The 18,459-nt window shown below is 47.8% G+C and overlaps 1 protein-coding gene across 2 annotated transcripts in view; it reads left to right on the forward strand.

The window, feature by feature from the left end:
- ST8SIA2 (ST8 alpha-N-acetyl-neuraminide alpha-2,8-sialyltransferase 2) overlaps window positions 1-18,459 on the forward strand; it is a 67,341-nt gene that overhangs the window by 25,077 nt on the left and 23,805 nt on the right. Inside the window, exons 1-4 of one of the 2 annotated variants that reach the window (XM_045058855.1) lie at window positions 7,576-7,769; window positions 7,889-7,951; window positions 11,731-11,859; window positions 15,766-16,023. In XM_045058855.1, coding sequence (XP_044914790.1) covers window positions 7,744-7,769; window positions 7,889-7,951; window positions 11,731-11,859; window positions 15,766-16,023 — 476 coding nt within the window. In that variant the 5' untranslated portion in view covers window positions 7,576-7,743. Of the gene's footprint in view, window positions 1-7,575; window positions 7,770-7,888; window positions 7,952-11,730; window positions 11,860-15,765; window positions 16,024-18,459 lie in introns of those variants that run through there. The other variant, XM_011282740.4, reaches the window with a different exon arrangement.

Raw genomic sequence — 18,459 nt, forward strand, 5'->3', positions numbered from 1 at the left:
TAACACATGCAATCTTTACAAAAACCCCATGAAGTAGGTAGTGTTACTCATTTTGTAGACGGGGAACCCAACGGAAGCTTCTAGATAGGTTAAATAATAGTCAAAGGTCACACCACTAACGATTAGTCCAGCTAGAAGTCAGACCCAAGGAGTCATCCCAGAGCCTGTGTTCTCAACCCGCATCCCCATACAGAGTAAGGGTAGGTAGAGTAGAAGTCTGAGAGATTCAAGTCTCATGTTCCAGTGGGTTCATGGGAGGGAAGATAACAGTGTGGTGGAGAAGCAAGGGAAGGTTCTGTGGAGGAATGATACAGGAAGACTATTAACTCTGAACCTCAATTAGGCAAATTCTAATCTCCCCCAAAAAGAACTATATTCTTCTCATTGACAGACCTATACCAAAAAAGAAAAGGTACTCAATTACGTTTTCTATTTCATAATGAGAAATATGTGGACATTTGTTTTTTTCTCTTGTTTAAGTTCTTCAATTTTCCCTCTTGGACTACAAAGCCTAAAATATTTGCTGTCTGACCCTTCAAAGGAAAAGTTCGCTGACTCATATCCTGGAGAATATAGAACCTTGGAGCTGCAATGAAATGTGACTAGAAAGGCTGGCTCCATTGGGGCACCTGGGTGGTCCGAGCAGTTAAGCATCTGACTCTTGATCTCAGGGTTGTGAATTCAGGCCCCACATTATGAAGGGAAAGAAAGGGAAGGGGAGGGAAGGGGAGGGGAGGGAAGGGGAGGGGAGGGGAGGGGAGGGGAGGGAAGGGGGGAGGGGAGGGGAGGGGAGGGGAGGGGAGGGGAGGGGAGAGAGAGGGGGAGAGAGGGAGGGAGAGAGAGAGGGGGAGAGAGGGAGGGAGAGAGAGAGAGAGAGAGAGGGAGAGAAGGGAGAGAGAGGGAGAGAGAAAGAGAAAGAAAGAAAGAAAGAAAGAAAGAAAGAAAGAAAGAAAGAAAGAAAGAAAGAAAGAAAGAAAGAAAGAAAGAAAAAGAAGAAAAGAAAAAAAGAAAAGAAGGAAGGAAAGAAGAAGGAAGGAAGGAAGGAAGGAAGGAAGGAAGGAAGGAAGGAAGGAAGGAGAAAGAAAGAAAGAAAGAAAGAAAGAAAGAAAGAAAGAAAGAAAGAAAGAAAGAAAAGAAAAGAAAAGAAAAGAAAAGAAAAGAAAAAGAAAAGAAAAGAAAAGAAAAGAAAAGAAAAGAAAGAAAAGGGGGCTATATTTACATGGTGGTGAATGATGTGAATGCAATAGCCTCTAGTTCTTAGAGTTTGGAAAGTATGACCTTGAACTTCAGGTTTCTTGATGACCCCAGCCATTGCCTCACTCCTGACTAGCTGGTGACTGGGTGCAAGCACTTCATCAAGGACTACCCAGTGGTGTCTACTGAAGATGCCTTAGACCAAGATGACCAGAAAGCTTGCAGGCAGTATACAGGTTGTAGGGGATGGTCTCACAGCAACCAACCCAAAACGGATTACTAAGCCTATGGACAAGAAGGCCCGCAACTACCTTCTGCTTAGAGTGAATCAGAGACCAGTGACAGAGAATCTTCAGGAATGCAAATTGGCTTAGTCCAAAGGATGGGGTGCCATGTTTCCCACTGTGCTAGGGCAACTGAAGATACTTTCATTGCCAGACTCATAGTGATGATCTGCACTGGATCAACAAGGCCGGGCCCCTTGCCCATCTGAGCACTTGGCCAAGTACAACGAGCTCCATGGAGGAGGAGATGGACAGCAAAGCTTAAGTTTCTGGCAACAAACTCAGGAAGCTCCTGGGCAAGAGAGCCCCCGAGCCATTCAAACACTGGTCAACCGGTAGAACCTCTGCTCCTATTCTAATCACAGGTGCTCAAGGATCAAGACATGAACGCTTTGGAGGGGTCTTTTCTTCTCTGGTCTCGATAACGTTCTGCCTCCTTACAACTGCCACATCAAAAGCCAGGCTTCTGATACGTGCAACTACATGGAGGAATCTTGAAAACATTATACTAATTGAAAGAAGCCAGATACAAAGGACAAATATTATATGATTCCATGCATATAAAATATCTAGAATGGGGGCGCCTGGGTGGCGCAGTCGGTTAAGCGTCCGACTTCAGCCAGGTCATGATCTCGCGGTCCGTGGGTTCAAGCCCCGCGTCGGGCTCTGGGCTGATGGCTCAGAGCCTGGAGCCTGTTTCCGATTCTGTGTCTCCCTCTCTCTCTGCCCCTCCCCCGTTCATGCTCTGTCTCTCTCTGTCCCAAAAATAAATAAAAAACGTTGAAAAAAAAATTTTTTTAAATAAAATATCTAGAATATTTGTGAATAAAACAAATTCACAAAGATAGGAAGTAGAGGGGCGCCTGGGTGGCTCAGTCGGTTAAGCGACTAACTTCAGCTCAGGTCATGATCTCACAGTTTGTGAGTTCGAGCCCCATGTCGGGCTCTGTGCTGACAGTTCAGAGCCTGAAGCCTGCTTCGGGTTCTGTGTCCACCTCTGTCTCTGTTCCTCCCCTGCTTGCACTCTGTTTCTGTTTCTCTCTCTCTCTCTCTCTCTCTCTCTCTCTCTCTCTCTCTCTCAAAAATAAATAAACATTAAAAGAATGTTTGGGGAAAAAAAAAGGAAGTAGAATAGAGGTTGCCAAGGGCTGGGAGGAGGAGGGATTGGGGAGATATTGTTTAATGGGTACAGAGTTTCTGTTTGAGGTGATAAAAAAACAAACAAAAACCTGTTTCTGTGTGAGGAGAAAAATAGTGCTGATGGCTACAGGATTTTGTGAATATACTAAGGCCACTTTAAAAGGGTTAAAATGGGAGTTTTATGGGAGCACATTTTAGCACAATAAAAATATTTTTTAAGAAACCTCCTCTTGAACTCTGTAGGGAAGCCCTAGCTCGGTCCATGTGATTGATCCCAAATGATTCATCCCTTTCATGACTGTCCTCCCAACCATGCGTCTGTGGAGCCATATACTTATAGTGTGTCCCTTGGATGTCAACAAGTAGGAACCCCAAGTGGTTTTAAGGAAAAATTAAAAAACAACAACAACAACACATTTAATATCCTCCCAAAACTCTGAAGGAAGAACCATCTGCAAATTCATGAATTATGCTTTAGTTTAATCTTTTATTCTCAAGACTAGTCAATTGCTTAAGCTGGGTCTAGACTCTTAATTAAAGCTGACAGTTTGTTTACTGAGCCTGACTCTCCAGTGAAAAACAGAGAACACAGGAGATTCTCACACAGCTACAAGACCCCAACATGCCGGGTGTTACCTTACCCAGAAACAACTGGGCTTGGGTGAAGAGGCAACACAGAAATGCAGTTTTCAGGTTTGCTAATTGCTTTTCACTAAAAACAGAGCTAACTGTGCATCATGTATTTTTTTAATATGCCATTTTGATGTATTGTCTTAGTTGACCACATACACTGTACTCAGAGGAAGTATTAGGTCAGTGGTGGAAGGGAGATCACTGTGCTAAAATGTAGAGCTTTAAAGCAGTCAATCTCTATTGTCGCTGTGGCTGAGAATATTTAGCAGGGTCAAATGAACAGTGGTTATTACTAGTATTATACCTTGTTTTATAGGGTTCTTTATGTGTGCGGAGTGCTTTCCCATATATTTTCTCCTTTGCATGATCTAAGCGCCTTTGTTTCCATGACTTAAGCACACTGTGAATTATCTTCAGCAAACCTTTCCCACTTGATCACCTTCTTATGTCACTCACCCAAGCAGATATCAGCATTCCCCTAGCATAAGGAATGTAAGCTTATTTTAATAACATTGAAGGCAAAACCTAATGAGGAAAAAAAAAATCCCTTCTTAATTCATGTGGTTCTTGTTGAGCCAAAAATCTGCAGTCTGTTTCTTTGAATGTCTGTCTGCCCCATTCTATGGACATGTGAGAGGCAAAACTATGTCTGGTACAGGTGGAAATAATATGCAGGAACACAGTGTGCACACTGAAGAGAAGACTTTGGAAGAAAAGTCCCACTAAATCTTGAAGTCAGATTTGATTCACTGAGCCCCAGTTGGGTAAGGCTGTGAAGGTGAACAAGGCAGGATCCCCCCATTTTAATATAGGTTTTATTATTATTTAGATATGGTCAGGCCAACAGATCAGGGGACAACTGCCATTAAAAAGATACTGGTTATACTCCTAGACCCCAAGAGGAGAGGACATGGTGCACCATGCAGGGCCACATGGACGAGTGCCAGGTCACTCAGGAGGCAGGAAGATGGGGAAAACTGTGGACAAGAGCCTTTACTGTCATTCTCACCAGAAGGAAGAGTGAGGCAGGGCAAGCAGGCTGAGGGTTGGCTAATTTGAATAATTTCAGCAAGCTCTGGGACATAAGGGCTGTCCTTAGAATCTGACACCTAGCTCTGGGGTAGTTAGGGCAGGGGAATAGTAGCCCAGAGTATGAGACTCCAGTAAGGGAGGTGGCAGGGGTGTGGGCTCCAGATTGGTTGGTTTGCACTCCCAGGTGAGTTGTTTACTGTCCCTAGGAATTGGCTAACCCTGGGAGGGGCAGTCCCTCCAGAGTCCACAAGACCTCAGACATCAAAGCATCAGAATACAGAAAATAAAAGATGTGGTTAATGCATGCCCTCCAGGGGCTTACATTCTAGTGTGGTGAGCCGCCAAGAAAGCTGCAACCAGGACCAAATCTCTAGTCCCTGATTTCAACTCTAAGAAGAGGAGTTTAGATGATACAAATGAGATTTTTTTTTTAAAGCCTCCCATCTGTGAGTCCATGATATAATTAAATACGGAACTAAGGTGACAAATGCTGTAAGAGAATTGAATGCTCTGGGAGAAGGAAAAGATGGTGGAGAAATGAAAATGGAGATGGTTCAGAAGGAAGGCGCAGGCATTGGCTTGGGGTTTAGCATGGGAAGGTGCTGTGGATGGGCTGGCTGGTGGGGGATTCATCTTCCCAGGGGCACCAGGCAGAAAACAGGAGTTAGAGCAGAGATCCTGAAATGGAGACAATTTGGCCCCACGGCCCCAGGGGACATTTGGTGATGTCCAGAGACATTTGGGGTTGTCAAAGCTTAAGGGGTAGGGCGGGAGGCCTGCTACTTGCCAAAAGTGATGGAGGCCAGGATGCTGCTAAACACCCTACCCCAGAACCCGCCAACAAAGAAATACCCCAACCAAATGTCAACAGTGCTAAAGCTAGGAAGACCTGAGGTAGAGGAAGGCTTGGTAGAAAGAGTGCATGGAGGTGTGGTGCCACGTTGGCAAATGTGGGTGCCACTCAGCACCTGGCCTGGAGGCAGGTGAAGAGAAAGACCAGGGGCAGCTGTTGTCTGGCATACGGTCCTCTCTAAACTCGGGTCACATTAAACCAGAGGGTTCATACAGACAGTGCTCTCTCACCTGGTGCCTGCTTCCATTTCATGAAAGACACTGTGCATGGAGTTTGTCGAGGACTGTTTTTGGTACAAGCAGAGTTTTACATTTTTATGAAGTCAAATCTGTCTTGTATTACCTCTCATGATTTCTTCTTACCCTTCTGAATGTAAAAAGTCCTTCATATACACTCTTCATACCTCAACAAGTATATGATAAATATTCTCTTCCATTTTCTTACCAATTTCTTATGGGATACCCTCCTTAAATATGTAACTATTCAATTCAGTCTTTCCCAGAGGGTGCTATAAGTATTCTTGGGGATAATGTAAGATGCTTCTAGGAATTCTGTTGATAAATACTTTTGTGTTAATGATTTTGTGTTGTCAAATAGATATACAACCATCATATCAAACCTGTATTTTCACAGATGGCATTGCTTAGGATAAGGAGTTTTTAAAGATGAGTCCATTTTAAAACTTAAGTAGATAATGGTGTGAGTGATAAACAAAATCCAGCAAACTGGTGATAGGGGTATGAGAATGGCTGAAGTTTAGGAAACACCAGTTAAATCACTTGAAATTTATTTCACGGTGTAGAATAGAGCAACACTCAACTGACTTCCCTCCACCTCACCTCCTGGTTGTTAACCAACTACTCTGAACCATTTATTGAATTTCTCATTGATCATGATTTTTTAAAGTCGTAAATCAATTATTATATGTAGCCTTTTTGGATGATCTTTTTTGTTCCATTAACATTTCACTAGTCTTGAGCTATTACCACAGTTTGAATTACTGCATTTGACTTAATATCTGGCCATGCAGGTCTCCTCTCCCCACAAGGAGTACTGATTTTGAGGACGGGGGTCAGGGTGGGGGTGTGAAAGGTCAGTGACATGTGGACAGCAGTACACCCAGGAAAGCCCTTGGGGTTTGACCTGAGTAGCTATAGTTACAGGGCCAGAGCCCTGAGTTACAAGGACCAAAGATCTGTCATCCCAGGGAGAAACCAGGAGGAATAAAAAGGAAATATGAGACATTGATTTAAAATGTGAAGAACAAATGATATTCCATGTAATCAAGAACCAGACAGGAAGTGATGAAATCTGAGACCCGAGGGAAGAGCTGGGAGGAGGCTCCGGGTAGGACATAGCACGCTTCCTCTTGTCTGGCTGGCTGTGAAGTAGGAGGACATTGCCATTGCCAAGTAATGCTAAAAAGACATTTCAGTCCATCAGGAAAAGCCATGTATGTTTTCACAGACACACACACACACACACACACACACACACACACACACAGACTTATACCTACAGATATGCTAACCCTAAAGAAAGTAGACAGAAAAATTCAGATGTAAAGCCAGCATAGAGATAGGCATTAACATCCCCTGAAGAGTTCTCATTAAATCATAGGATCCCTCGAAACACAGAGCTTTGCTAGTAATTTAATCATTTCTTTGGATTGTACCAACACCCTGACCAAAAAGCTAGATGGAATTTTAAAAAAATGAGAAAAGTATGAAGAAATAGCTCTTCAAACCACATAGCCTATATAGATCAGTGGGGAAAAATTGTTTAATTTAATAAAAATAACTCATCTCACAACTTTTTAAAAACACACACAGAGCGCAAAGTGGACTAGGTACCGGGGATGGATGGATTCATCTGTTCCCTGGCCCATTATGATCGCAAAGCGGGGTGAAACTTCATGGCCTGAGAGTCCCCTGAGAATGGAATTTTCCAGAACTGAAGGGACCACGGGGCTAGAAAGGGCCTTAGAAAGCTTCTATTCCAAAACTTGATATGCCAGAAGAAGCAAAGGACTCCATTATTCCCCCAGCTCCTGCTCCCCCCACAAAGTGACACCACTTAGTATTTTTTCTGCCACCAAAAAGCAAATCATTATTACATTCGGTTGGAGGCAATGACTGAGTCGATCACTGCTGCGTCTGTTGAACTTCTGGTGTCTCAGTTTTGGAAAGAATGTGATGGACAACATCCTAACACATGTGAGTGAGAGCAAGAGAAGACTAGGGGCAGAGGCTGAATCATGCTAGCGTGAATGCCAAGCCATGCTGAGTCATACTAGAGCACATGCTGAGTCATGATGAGTCATGCTAGAAAGATGCTGAGTCAGGATGAGTCGTGCTAGAACAGATACTGAGTCATACTAGAGCACGTGCTGAGTCATGACGAGTCATGTTAGAGCACATGCTGAGGTGTACCTGTCCTGTGGAATTAACTACTGGAGATTAATCTCAGAGGAGTTTGTCTCAAGAGTCAAATGAGAGTCTCAAGTGGAAATCTTTGTGCGGATTCAAACAGTATTCAAGTGGGAGGCAGGGAGGATCTGGGAGGCCTCATTCCCTGAAAAATGCTTGGGTTTGTAGCTGGGCCAGGATGTTACCCATTCTGGAGAAGCCAAAGTAAGATCTCCTTCTCCCTCTGTAGTTCTCCAGGCGGGCTGCAGGATCTCCTGGTGATTGAAGAGGGCTTTACAAAGAAGAGCTGGGTTTATAAATAATGCATTTCCTTTGTCTTGCAGGGATTCTGGAGGCAGAGGTACAATCAGATCAGCTGTGAACAGCTTACATAGCAAATCTAATAGGTTTGTAAATTAGATTTTGTGTTCATTTGTTTTTGCTGTAAGGCAGCTATTAATCTGCTTCTCCTCTTTGCTGGATGGTGCCCTTCTTCCTTAGCAAATAGATCTGTTTTGTTTCACTTTGGCTTTGCATTTCCCTAATCACTTTTGGGGAGGAGCTGTCGATAGAAGAGCCCGTGAAATGGCCCAAGGTCTAGAGGCTTCAGAGGTGGAAAACTGAGATGGGTAAGCGCTGCTTTCTGGAAAAGAGCCCACACTCTTTGGAGCACTTGAGCCGTCAATGTGCTTATTCAGAAACTTGGCATTTTTGCTGAACAGCGGAGGCTCTGAAGAGAATCCGGACTTTCACTCCATTTCATTGTGGTAGGTGGCTTGTCCAAGAGATTAAGACAGAAAATAAAACATTCGGGAACTTCACAAAGATCTCTTAAAATTTTTAGGGAGCCCACTCAGTAATGTTAACCTTGATTATTGAATGCACAATCTAAACTCTCAAAAAAGCATTTTCTCCTGTGATGATCCCTGGCCAGGGGCAGCTGGGTATGGAGGCGTGAGCACATGTTTTGTAAGCCAACAGACTCACACTTGCCACTGGCTATGGTTGGACCACGCCTCTGAGTCCTCATTCTCCACTAATGACAACTGCTCCATAGCTCTGACTTACAGTCTTAGGAACTCCAGCTAAAGGAACGGTAGAAGGGAGAAAAGAATGCCAAGTTACTTAATATAGACAACCACTGCTGAAAATGAAGGTCTTGCTTTACTTCCTGGTGGTCAGTCTTGGAATGAGAGACCTAAATTGTTTAGAGCAGGGTCTGTTATTTGCTCTTCCGTAAATTTTTTTTAGGTCTCTTGACCCTATTAGACCTATCAGTTGTGTCCCTCCCTGACCCCACATGATTCAGGAGACTGACCCTCTCTCCCTGTTGTCATTGCTTCTGGATATCTAATGACCCCTTAACCACCTGGGAGCTACAGATGAAGCTTACACTGTGCCTGGTAAAACGCAGAAATAAAAAAGGAGGCCATGCGACCCTAAGTTCCTCTCTCTTCTACTGTGGAAAGATGTCCCCTATTGGAGAAAAAAAGATCTTGCCCCCCGAGGGAGAACCCTGTGCCCCATGGTAACTTCAGGGTGGAAGAACCTTTCTTGAAATAGCGTGAGAAGAGGGAAGAAAAGTCTTGGGAGCCAAGCAGACCTGGATTCAGTCCCCATGCTTGTTAGCTGGGGCTGTGGGCAAATGATCTCTCCCCTCTGAGCCTCAGTTTCCTCACTCAATTAGAACAACCCACCAATCCAGGTGTGTTGGTGCAACATACAGCACGTAAACCAGTGAGCTGAAGTGGCTCCTGGGGTCACCTAATCCATCCCCTCGATGTTATAGAGAAGAAGGCAGAGGCGAGAGACTCGAGGTGACTTGACCAAGTTCCCCAGCTCAATAGCCATAGAGCCAGGTTTAGTCCAGGAAGACCATGGCCGGTGGTGGTAGATGATGTCCCCTCTGAGGTTTCACTTGGAAGTGGAGACAGAAACAGAACATTACCCCCAGCCACGCCAGTGTTTATCTCCTTCCCTTTATTGCCTCCACCACACTGTGTCCCAGAGAAGCCTGGAAACTCCTTCTGGAGTGTTCCAAGCAAATCCCCAGGGCAAGCAGCCATGACAGATCCCTCTGCAGATCCCTCTTGCCTGAGATAGCCTGGGGTCACCCAATGTGCCCCAGTTTCTGAGGAGCTTCACCTTAGACTGAGTCCACTTTAGGCCACAGATGCCAGGTTCTAGTCACCTGTTACTGACGAGAACATCAGCTAGCCTCTTAAGAAGACAACTCCCCATCACAAGTAGTCAAGTGTTTCTATCATAGATACCGTCTGATGTAAGCTGCAGTAAAGCTTGGGCTCTTCACGTGTGACAGCTGAAGCTGTGGTCCCAAGTGTCACTGCTCCTGCCTGTGCCCTGTGCAGAAGTAGGCTGTACCAAAGGTTGACAGCCACAAGCAGCTCCTGCTGGAACCTCATGAGAGTGCAGTCAGTGACAGGTGCAGGTGACACCATGGTCCTCACTGAATTCCAGAACCTTGGAGGTGGATATCTTCCTCTTCCACACCTTCTTTCTATAAGTGGGCAAACTGAAGCTCAGAGAGGTAAAGTGGTTTGCCCACAGTCACACAGCCTGTGAAATCTTTTCACTACGCCTTCTGCTCCCTTTCATGAAAACAGCAAAATTTCCAAGGGTCGGGTCTTTGGTTTCCTTTTCTAGTCCTCTGCAAAAGTTACATATGTTTGAATCCAGGGCCAGCTGTATCATCCAGAGGAGTCAGGAATATAGAGAAATGGAGGTGTGTGGGGAGAACGTGCAGAGAAAATTTGCACCCCCAACTTCTCTACCTACAAAAAGAAAAATAGAGCATTGACTGTATACCTCCTTAAAAGGCCTGCAGCTTTTTTTTAACTTAGGTGCTCTGAGATAAACGCCGAGGACATAGATGTTTGGTTTGAATTCTTTTTTTTTTTTTAATTTATTTATTTTGAGAGACAAGGTGCACGAGCACAAGTGCAAGTGAGGCAGGGCAGAAAGAGAGGGAGGGAAGGAGAGAGAGACAGAGAGAGAGAGAGAGAGAGAGAGAGAGAGAGAGAGCAGGTGAGGGGCAGATAGAGAGGAAGAGAGAGAATCCCAGGCAGAGTCTGGGCTGTCAGCATGGAGCCCAACATGAGGCTCAATCCCACAACCGTGAGATCACGACGTGAACTAAAATCAAGAGTCGGACGCCTAACCGACTGAGCCACCCAGGCACCCCTGGTTTGAATTTTTTAGAGCTCCAAAATTTGGCATCACAAACCCACTTATTCTAAGTGGGAGAATCCACTTAAGTGGGAGAATCCACAGCAAAGGAAATTCTGCATTTGTACATATCCGACAGAGGCAGGCTGGCTACCACACTGCCTTTAGAGATGTAATTGTAACCTAGTTTCTTAGAAACCTACTAGCATAGATTGCAACCCTCAGAATTCGAGTGGGTCCGAAATGCCTGGCGTTCCAGCGTCAGGCGGAAAGACCGTGCACAGCCAGAATTGTGACTTGCCCCGAGGCAGGCAGGGCCAACCAGCTCCTTCACACATCCAGGCTCCCCCCAGGGTGAATTTCAAACTCAAATTCAACAAATGGTTATTTATTGAGCACCTGCTATGTTAGACCATCAGGAAATAAAGAAACGAATGAGGGAGCTCCCCTGCTCACGGCCTAGTGGGAGAGACAGACCCAACACCGATAACTCTGGAACAAGGCGGATGTGTGAGGTGGCATCGGAGAGTACAAACGAGGCAGTGATAAGATAAGGGGGAGGTGGGGGAAGCCGCAGGCTGCATCTCATTCCCCTGGCATGAGCTTTTGTTTTCTCTTTATTAAGTTTGCAGACCATCGTATAACACCCAGCTGCTAATGCAACTGCGGAGTTTCACAAAAGTAACTCGAGAGAAGACGTATTACCGTTCTGACAGTGACAGCTAGATCTCCCTGGGAGGAGACGGTGGGGCGGAGGGTGGGGAGAAAGATAGTTTTAATACCCCCTCCCTGTCTCCAAAGCGTAAGGAGCTTATACCTAAGGGAGAGAGCTCGGGCATTCCAGAGGATAAATAGACTTCCTTCTCTTCTCAGGTAATAACCTCAATTTTGCTCTCCCGAAGTTTACATCCAAGCCCGTGCAAAAACAAAACTATTAGACTTGTCATCGGCATGCTAACACATCATGTCTACCCTCTTCCTCTTTTTCCCCCCCATCCAGAGCTGAAGTTGTAATAAATGGTTCCTCGTCGCCAGCTGTTGTTGACAGAAGTAATGAAAGCATTAAGCACAACATCCAGCCCGCCTCGGCCAAGTGGAGGCACAACCAGACGCTGTCTCTAAGGATCAGGTAGTGGTAATTACCAATAGGACAAGAGACAGACCTGGCCTTCTTCAGCACAAGCCAGCAAATTGCCACTCTCCATCATCTAAAGAAGTCAGGATAGAAATAAAATGTTTACCTCCCGCCGAGGCAGGTGTCATCTGTAAGCGATCAATTGGAAATAAAAACCCGAGACAAGCCGAGCCGGCCAGCACGTGTATGCAGCGACCGGGGCCTGAGAGGGGGCAGGAGCACCCAGCTAGGGTCCTGGGTCTGGAAGGAGTGAGGCTCTTGGGCCAGCAGCAGCAGGAGCCTGGGGGCTAGAGACCACAGGCAGGAGTCCTTCTCTGGCAGGATATGTCTCCTGCTTGGGCCAGTCTGGCACCGGTGGCCCCCTTTCTGTGCATGACCCAGAGTGACGCGACACCTGTTTGCCAAGGGAGAAGGCTGCTTAGCCAGAGAGCAGCTCTTGTCCGGCACTTGGACCGCGTGACTTTGACGTAGCCATGACTGACCCAGCAGAGGGTGGTCAGTATAACCCCAGCATCGTGCTGGGGGTCCAGGGTGCTAACGTGAATCAGACATGCTAGCAGGGAGACACAAATGTCAGACAGGACGGGGCCACGTGACGTACACAGATGGTGTTGCTTCTCATCAATAGGTGGAAATACCGAGATCGTGCTGAGAAGAGAGCACACTTCATTTTGTAAGGGAGCTGAGAGGGGGAGCAGAGAAAGGAGCAATGTGTTTTGAGCGCTAATTGGGGGTTTGCCAGGCATGCCAAGCTGCGTCCCGCTTGCACACAGGCTGACTTCCGCTATTCCCGCTCAGTGCCTCTGAGGCTCTAAGTAGGAGGTAGGGGATACCGGTGGTGAGGTGGGCACAGTCGCCTGGACCAGACGGGGAAAGCCTCGACTATGGTGGCCAACCTTCCCAGGCCTTCCACCATGGGGAGGGAGATCAGGGGGCCCAGCTACCCAAAGTGTCACCACACAGAGCAGAGAGGGGGGGCCCCTTCCAGGTAGGCTCATTGTCAAAATGGAAATGCCCCCACCCTGTAGCTCTCAAGGTTTTGTGTGGGGACATGAGAGGGTGTCGGGGCTGGAGAGGCCTGAGACCCAGATGGCGGCTGAGAAGCCATCTGAAGGAACGGACTTCTGCTGCCCCCAATCTGCCACCCTCACCAGTGCCCCTCCTGGGGCCCCCTGGGTGGACCAGCTGCAGGCCTTCCTCACTTGCCCTTGGATCAGTCAGTGAGAACAGCTGTGGCAGTAACCAGTTCCCACCCACTTGGGGGCTTCAAACAATGGGAATGTATTCTCTCCGAGCTCTGGGGCTAGAGTTCCAAATGCTCCCTCTCCAGGCCCTGGGGAGATCCTTCTTTGTCCCTTCCAGATGCTGGGGGGGGGGGGGGGGGCAGGTGAAGGTTCCAGCCCTTTCTCACCCTGTGGCCTCATCACTCCAATCCCTGCCTCCATGTCACATGGTCTTCTTCTCTGTGTCTGTGTATTTCCCTAGCCTGCCTCTCGTACAGACACTTATCACTGGATTTAGGGCCAGGTAATCCAGGACCATCTCAAGATCCTTAATTTCATTATCTGCAAAGATGCTCTTTACAAATAAAGCCACATCACAGGTTCTGAGGGTTAGGGACCAGACATATATTTAGCGGGTGGGCACTGTTCACCCACTGCACCACCTATGAGTGAAATCCTTTCCCTGGCCCTTTCTCGGCCACTGCGTAGAGAAATGGACACTATACACACACACACACACACACACACACACACACACACACACACGCACAACCTCACTTTCAGAGAAGACCAGACCATGGGAGCCTACACACAGCCACCCTGGCAGGAGCAAGGTGCCTTCACCAAGGGGGAAAAGAATTTCCTTTAACTTCCTTCAATTAATCACCAAAATTATTCTTAATAAAAGATGCTGGGAGTGATTTGGAATGATGTTTAATAATTGATAGTAATTTCTCATAATTAGCTATAAATTAATTCACTCACAGAGGTGTTTATTTATGGACTTTCTGGGGGGCTCTCCTTAGTTTTAAATACTGTGGGGTAAGTGACTGCAGAGGCTGTAGCAATTTCCATACTGTGTCAGTTTGCCAAATTGTATAATCCTTGGTAAAGGGCAGGGTGGTAAATAAAATTAATGCCTCTGTTTCCTATCAAGAGATACAAAGTATTCAGCAAAGGGTGTCTCCCCTGCATGATGGCAAGAGTTCCCGGTCATTAATCAGGAAAGACTAGCAGAGAGGTGGTGCCCTGCCAAGCATTCTAGTTACTCCTTGGCTATTCCAGAGGCTCCCAACCCTGGGCACATGCTGGAGTCACCTGCTGAGCTTTGGGAAGCATGCTGGGACCTGGGCCACTCTTGGAGCTGGGATTTCTCAGGTGGGATCCCAGAACTTCTGAATTCTTTATAGTCCCCTGAGTGACTGAGTGGGCACCCTACTGGGATGCACTGCAGGTTGTGAATATCTCACATCTCACAGGCTCTCAGGCATCAGTGTTACCATCTGCACAATGGGGCAACCGTCTTGCAAATTCTCACCTTTGCCAAGTGCAGGAAGGCTCTATCCCTCCAGTGTTCTGTGGAAAAGAAGACTGCCATCATTGTATCTATTCTAGATAGGGGTTTGCTGTAGGAAATGAAGTGCATTTAGGCTAGTGTGGGTACCAAGTTTCTTTCTATTACTTGAATCATTTCTTTTTTTTTTTTAATGTTTATTTATTTTTGAGAGAGAGAGAGAGAGAGAGAGAGAGCGAGCACACAAGCAGGGGAGGGGCAGAGAGAGGGAGACAAAGAATCTGAAGCAGGCTCTAGGCTCTGAGCTGTCAGCCCAACGCAGGGCTCAAACTCACAAACCACGAGATCATGACCTGAGCTGAAGCCAGACACTTAACCAACAGAGCCACGCAGGTACCCCGACTTGAATCATTTCTAAAGATCTTTTGGGAGATTTAGACAGTTCTTCATGTCACTGCAGCTCCCCCCCCCCCCACCTAGGATCCCCTACCTTGGCCTGAGTGGTTTCAGTAAATCTCCCCAGGTGATTCTAAGAGGACATCTATCCTTTTTCTGACCATCCCCCGTTCCAACTGTGTACTTTGCCAGATGATTCTAGAACTTTCATCCTAGAGCCTAGAGAGCTGTCATTTGCTCACCTTTGTTCTGAAACAGCACAAAGGAACTTGCTCGGAGGGGCAAGACAGGTATCAATATTTACAAACTCCAAACTAGACAGCAGTGGGTTCAGGCAGCACACTGCGTGGAATGGACCGGCTCAGGGACATCAGGCGGCATGCTCAGTTTCTCAAAGGGAGAGCAGCTGACGCACCTCACAGTATCCATTCCCACTCACCCCATAGGAAACCCTTTGCGCAGAGAAGAAAACAGACCACTGAGGAGTGAGGGACAGGTGCCATCCTGGTTCAGGACCTCCTGTCAGATGATGGCCCCGAATCCTACTGAGAGGAGAGTGTGATGTATGCTGACCGCTGTCTGGGTTTATCCGAGACACGGGTTCCCTGCCATGTGGGATTTTCAGTGATAAACGCAGGTCCTGGGCAAACCAGAGCAGTAGGTCACCCTTCCTTCCAGGGCCTTCTGTGATGAGCTCACAGTGTGTCCTAATGGAGTCATTTCTCTGGGCAGTTATCACCTCTCACAGGAAGAGGGCGTAACCACAGCAACCAGACTGGCCACGCCCGTTGTTGCCTCTGGGTCATTTCTGATACTCCCCACCTGGAACCCATTCTCAGAGGGCCTCCAAACTCAGCTTCACCCGGGGGCTGGCTGCAGCAGGCCACAGGGTGACACAGGACTGGGAAAGCCGGGTTGCAGGGCAGAGGGCAACTAGCAACAGGACAACAGGAAGACCTTTTCTTCATGTGTATTTGGTGTTTGTAGGAAGCAGATCTTGAAGTTCTTGGACGCTGAAAAGGACATTTCTGTCCTCAAGGGGACCCTGAAGCCCGGAGACATTATTCATTACATCTTCGACCGTGACAGCACAATGAACGTGTCCCAGAACCTCTACGATCTGCTCCCCAGAACGTCTCCGCTGAAGAACAAGCACTTCCAGACTTGTGCCATCGTGGGCAACTCGGGGGTCTTGCTGAACAGCGGCTGCGGGCAGGAGATTGACACGCACAGCTTTGTCATAAGGTAACGGCTGCAGGGGCTCTGGGCCCAGAGCGACAGGCAGGTTGAAGTTGAGCCTGGCCACTTGTCCCAGTGTCTCTGCAACCAGAGACACTGCTTGGGTTTGTCCCCATTCTCAACCTTGTGCATTAGAATTTCTTCAGGTGCCTTTAAAAGTCCTGGTGTCCAGACTGCACCCCAGTCCGATTAAATCAACCTGAAGGGTCAGGGGCATGTGGCCCAGAATGCTTCTGGTGAACAGCCAAGGTTGAGAATCTCTAATCTGACACAGAGGTAGGCCGACTATGGCCCACAGCCTGCTTTTGTCAATAAGGTTTTACTGGAACACAGTCATGCCCATTCATTTTCATATCCTCAATGGCTGCTTTCTCTCTGCAAAGTTCGATTAGTTGGGCAGGGTTGAAGAGTTGCAACAGAGAGAGCATATACCAGAAGCCTTTATATCAGGTCCTTACAGAAAAAGTTTGCTGAGCCTTAGATAAAGCCCGGGCTGGCCAGTTAGTTGGTTCAAGTTTGCAAATCTCTTTTAAGTATTCGTGAAGGTGGTGCTCTGCTCGTAACTATTATCCTGCAGTCAAAATCTGGAAAGTGAAGGGGCGACAGAGAAACTTGGGCTTCAACTTGACCATCATTCTGCTGAAACATCAGCTCTCATTGTTCAGTCTCCGGGGACACATTTGGACACAGTTGCCAGTGGCCCTGATACCTGACCCCCAACCCAGACAGACTTGGAAACAAGGCCTTGCTGTCCTCTGGTCAGAAGTAGGGCACACAGAGCCTCGAGTTTCGTCCCCAAACAGTGCCCCAGCCCTGGCAGAAGTGCATACGGCATCTCACGTTTCCATCGGGGCTGTCCTGATGCAAAGAGAGCCTTGTCCTGAGGCTTTGGGAAATGGCCTTTATCACAGAATTCCCTGGGCCTCGGGACATGGGATTTTAGAAGGTGTGTTTACTCCTGCGTCCACTCTCATGGAAGAGCCACCGCAACCTAGCAGCCGAACTTGTGTTAGTGTCCCAGGCTTTGTCTGTGCCTGGCATAGCCAGTGGCTCAGTCCTTCCGGTCTAAAGACTCAGGGACAGAGGGGGAGAAGAAGGCAGGCAGAAAGCGGAGCAAATGTCTGGCAGAAGCCGAAGGAGGGTGGGGGGAGCGAAGAGGACAGAGGTGTTAAAGGTGCAGGCGGAGGGTAAAAGCAGGGGTGCCAGGCAGCATGGAGGGAGGCCTTTCTGATTTGGTGTCACACATATAAGCCATGCCTTTGTCACTAGTTTTGATGACGAGGTTTCCCTCTCTGAACTAGCCCTGCCCTAGCAATTACCAAAGGCAACGGCTGATTCCAGCCAGAACTTTCCCTTGTGGGCACTGACACAGCAAGATGAGCAGTGTGGCGTCAGAGTCCCATCTTGGCTCTGTGGCTCATTTTTGTCACACGACTCAGGAGTGTGTCACTGCCCTTTCTGGACCTCTGTTTCACCCTCTGTAAATGGAGCGGGTTGGACTGGTTGTCTTTGAGGTCCTTCTGTTAGGAATACCGGCTGTGCTCTGGGCCAGACCCAGCAAACTTTGACCTTCACAGGAGCCCCCTGAGCTTATTCCAAGGGCAGAGTCATCCAGTCTGGGGCGGGGCCTAAGACCATGCACATCTAATGCCCTCCCTGCTGCTGTGCGGGCTGTACTTGGAAAGCCATGCTTTGCCTCTCCCGGGGGTCCTGTCCACACCTGTCCACACGTGCTTAGAAAAGAGGGAGCTGAAGCACCAAGGAGAGAGCGCCTCAGAACAACGCACAGTTGTCCTTCGAGCTTTACACTCTGCACGTGGCTCTCACACACCTGTGTGTTTGGGGGGTGGACTTGAGTGGTCTTTTAGGACAAGATCACAAAGCTGTTCCGGGTACAGACCCCTGCTGGTGCCGAGTGGCAGCACTGGCTCCTCCGCCCCAGTGGGGCCATTCCTCTGGGCTCTTCCCATCTGGAGGATCATCCGTGTCCTCCCCCGGGGGGATCCCACAGGCCAAAGGCCCCATAAAGAGTAAACAGGGTGTGATGCTATGGCCACTGCCTGAGTTGGCATGTGTGAGTGTGCCTGGGCCATGTGTCCCACAACAAAGCACAAGTGTTCATCTCCCCGCTGCCTTTCCCTTGGGGTGCAAGGAGGTCACCCCACAATTCCACACCATCTCTCCTGTACCATTTGCCTCTGCAAATGAGAGCTCTCCGTGGACCCTGTGTCTCCACCCCACCTGCCTCACACTGACCATGAGCTCCCCTAAAGCGGACTGCTTGTGTCCATCCCTGAACGCCAGCCCAAGCCTGTGCCTGGCATAGATGAGGGGCTCGGGCTCAGGCTCGGAGCAGCTTCGCTGAGAGAACAGATGGCCGGAGTGTTCTGATGGGATGTTCTTTGTCTCCATCAATTGAAGTCTTCAATCACTTTGCCTTGC

This window comes from Felis catus, chromosome B3, assembly GCF_018350175.1.
Source record: "Felis catus isolate Fca126 chromosome B3, F.catus_Fca126_mat1.0, whole genome shotgun sequence".
NCBI classification, from domain to species: Eukaryota; Metazoa; Chordata; class Mammalia; order Carnivora; family Felidae; genus Felis; species Felis catus.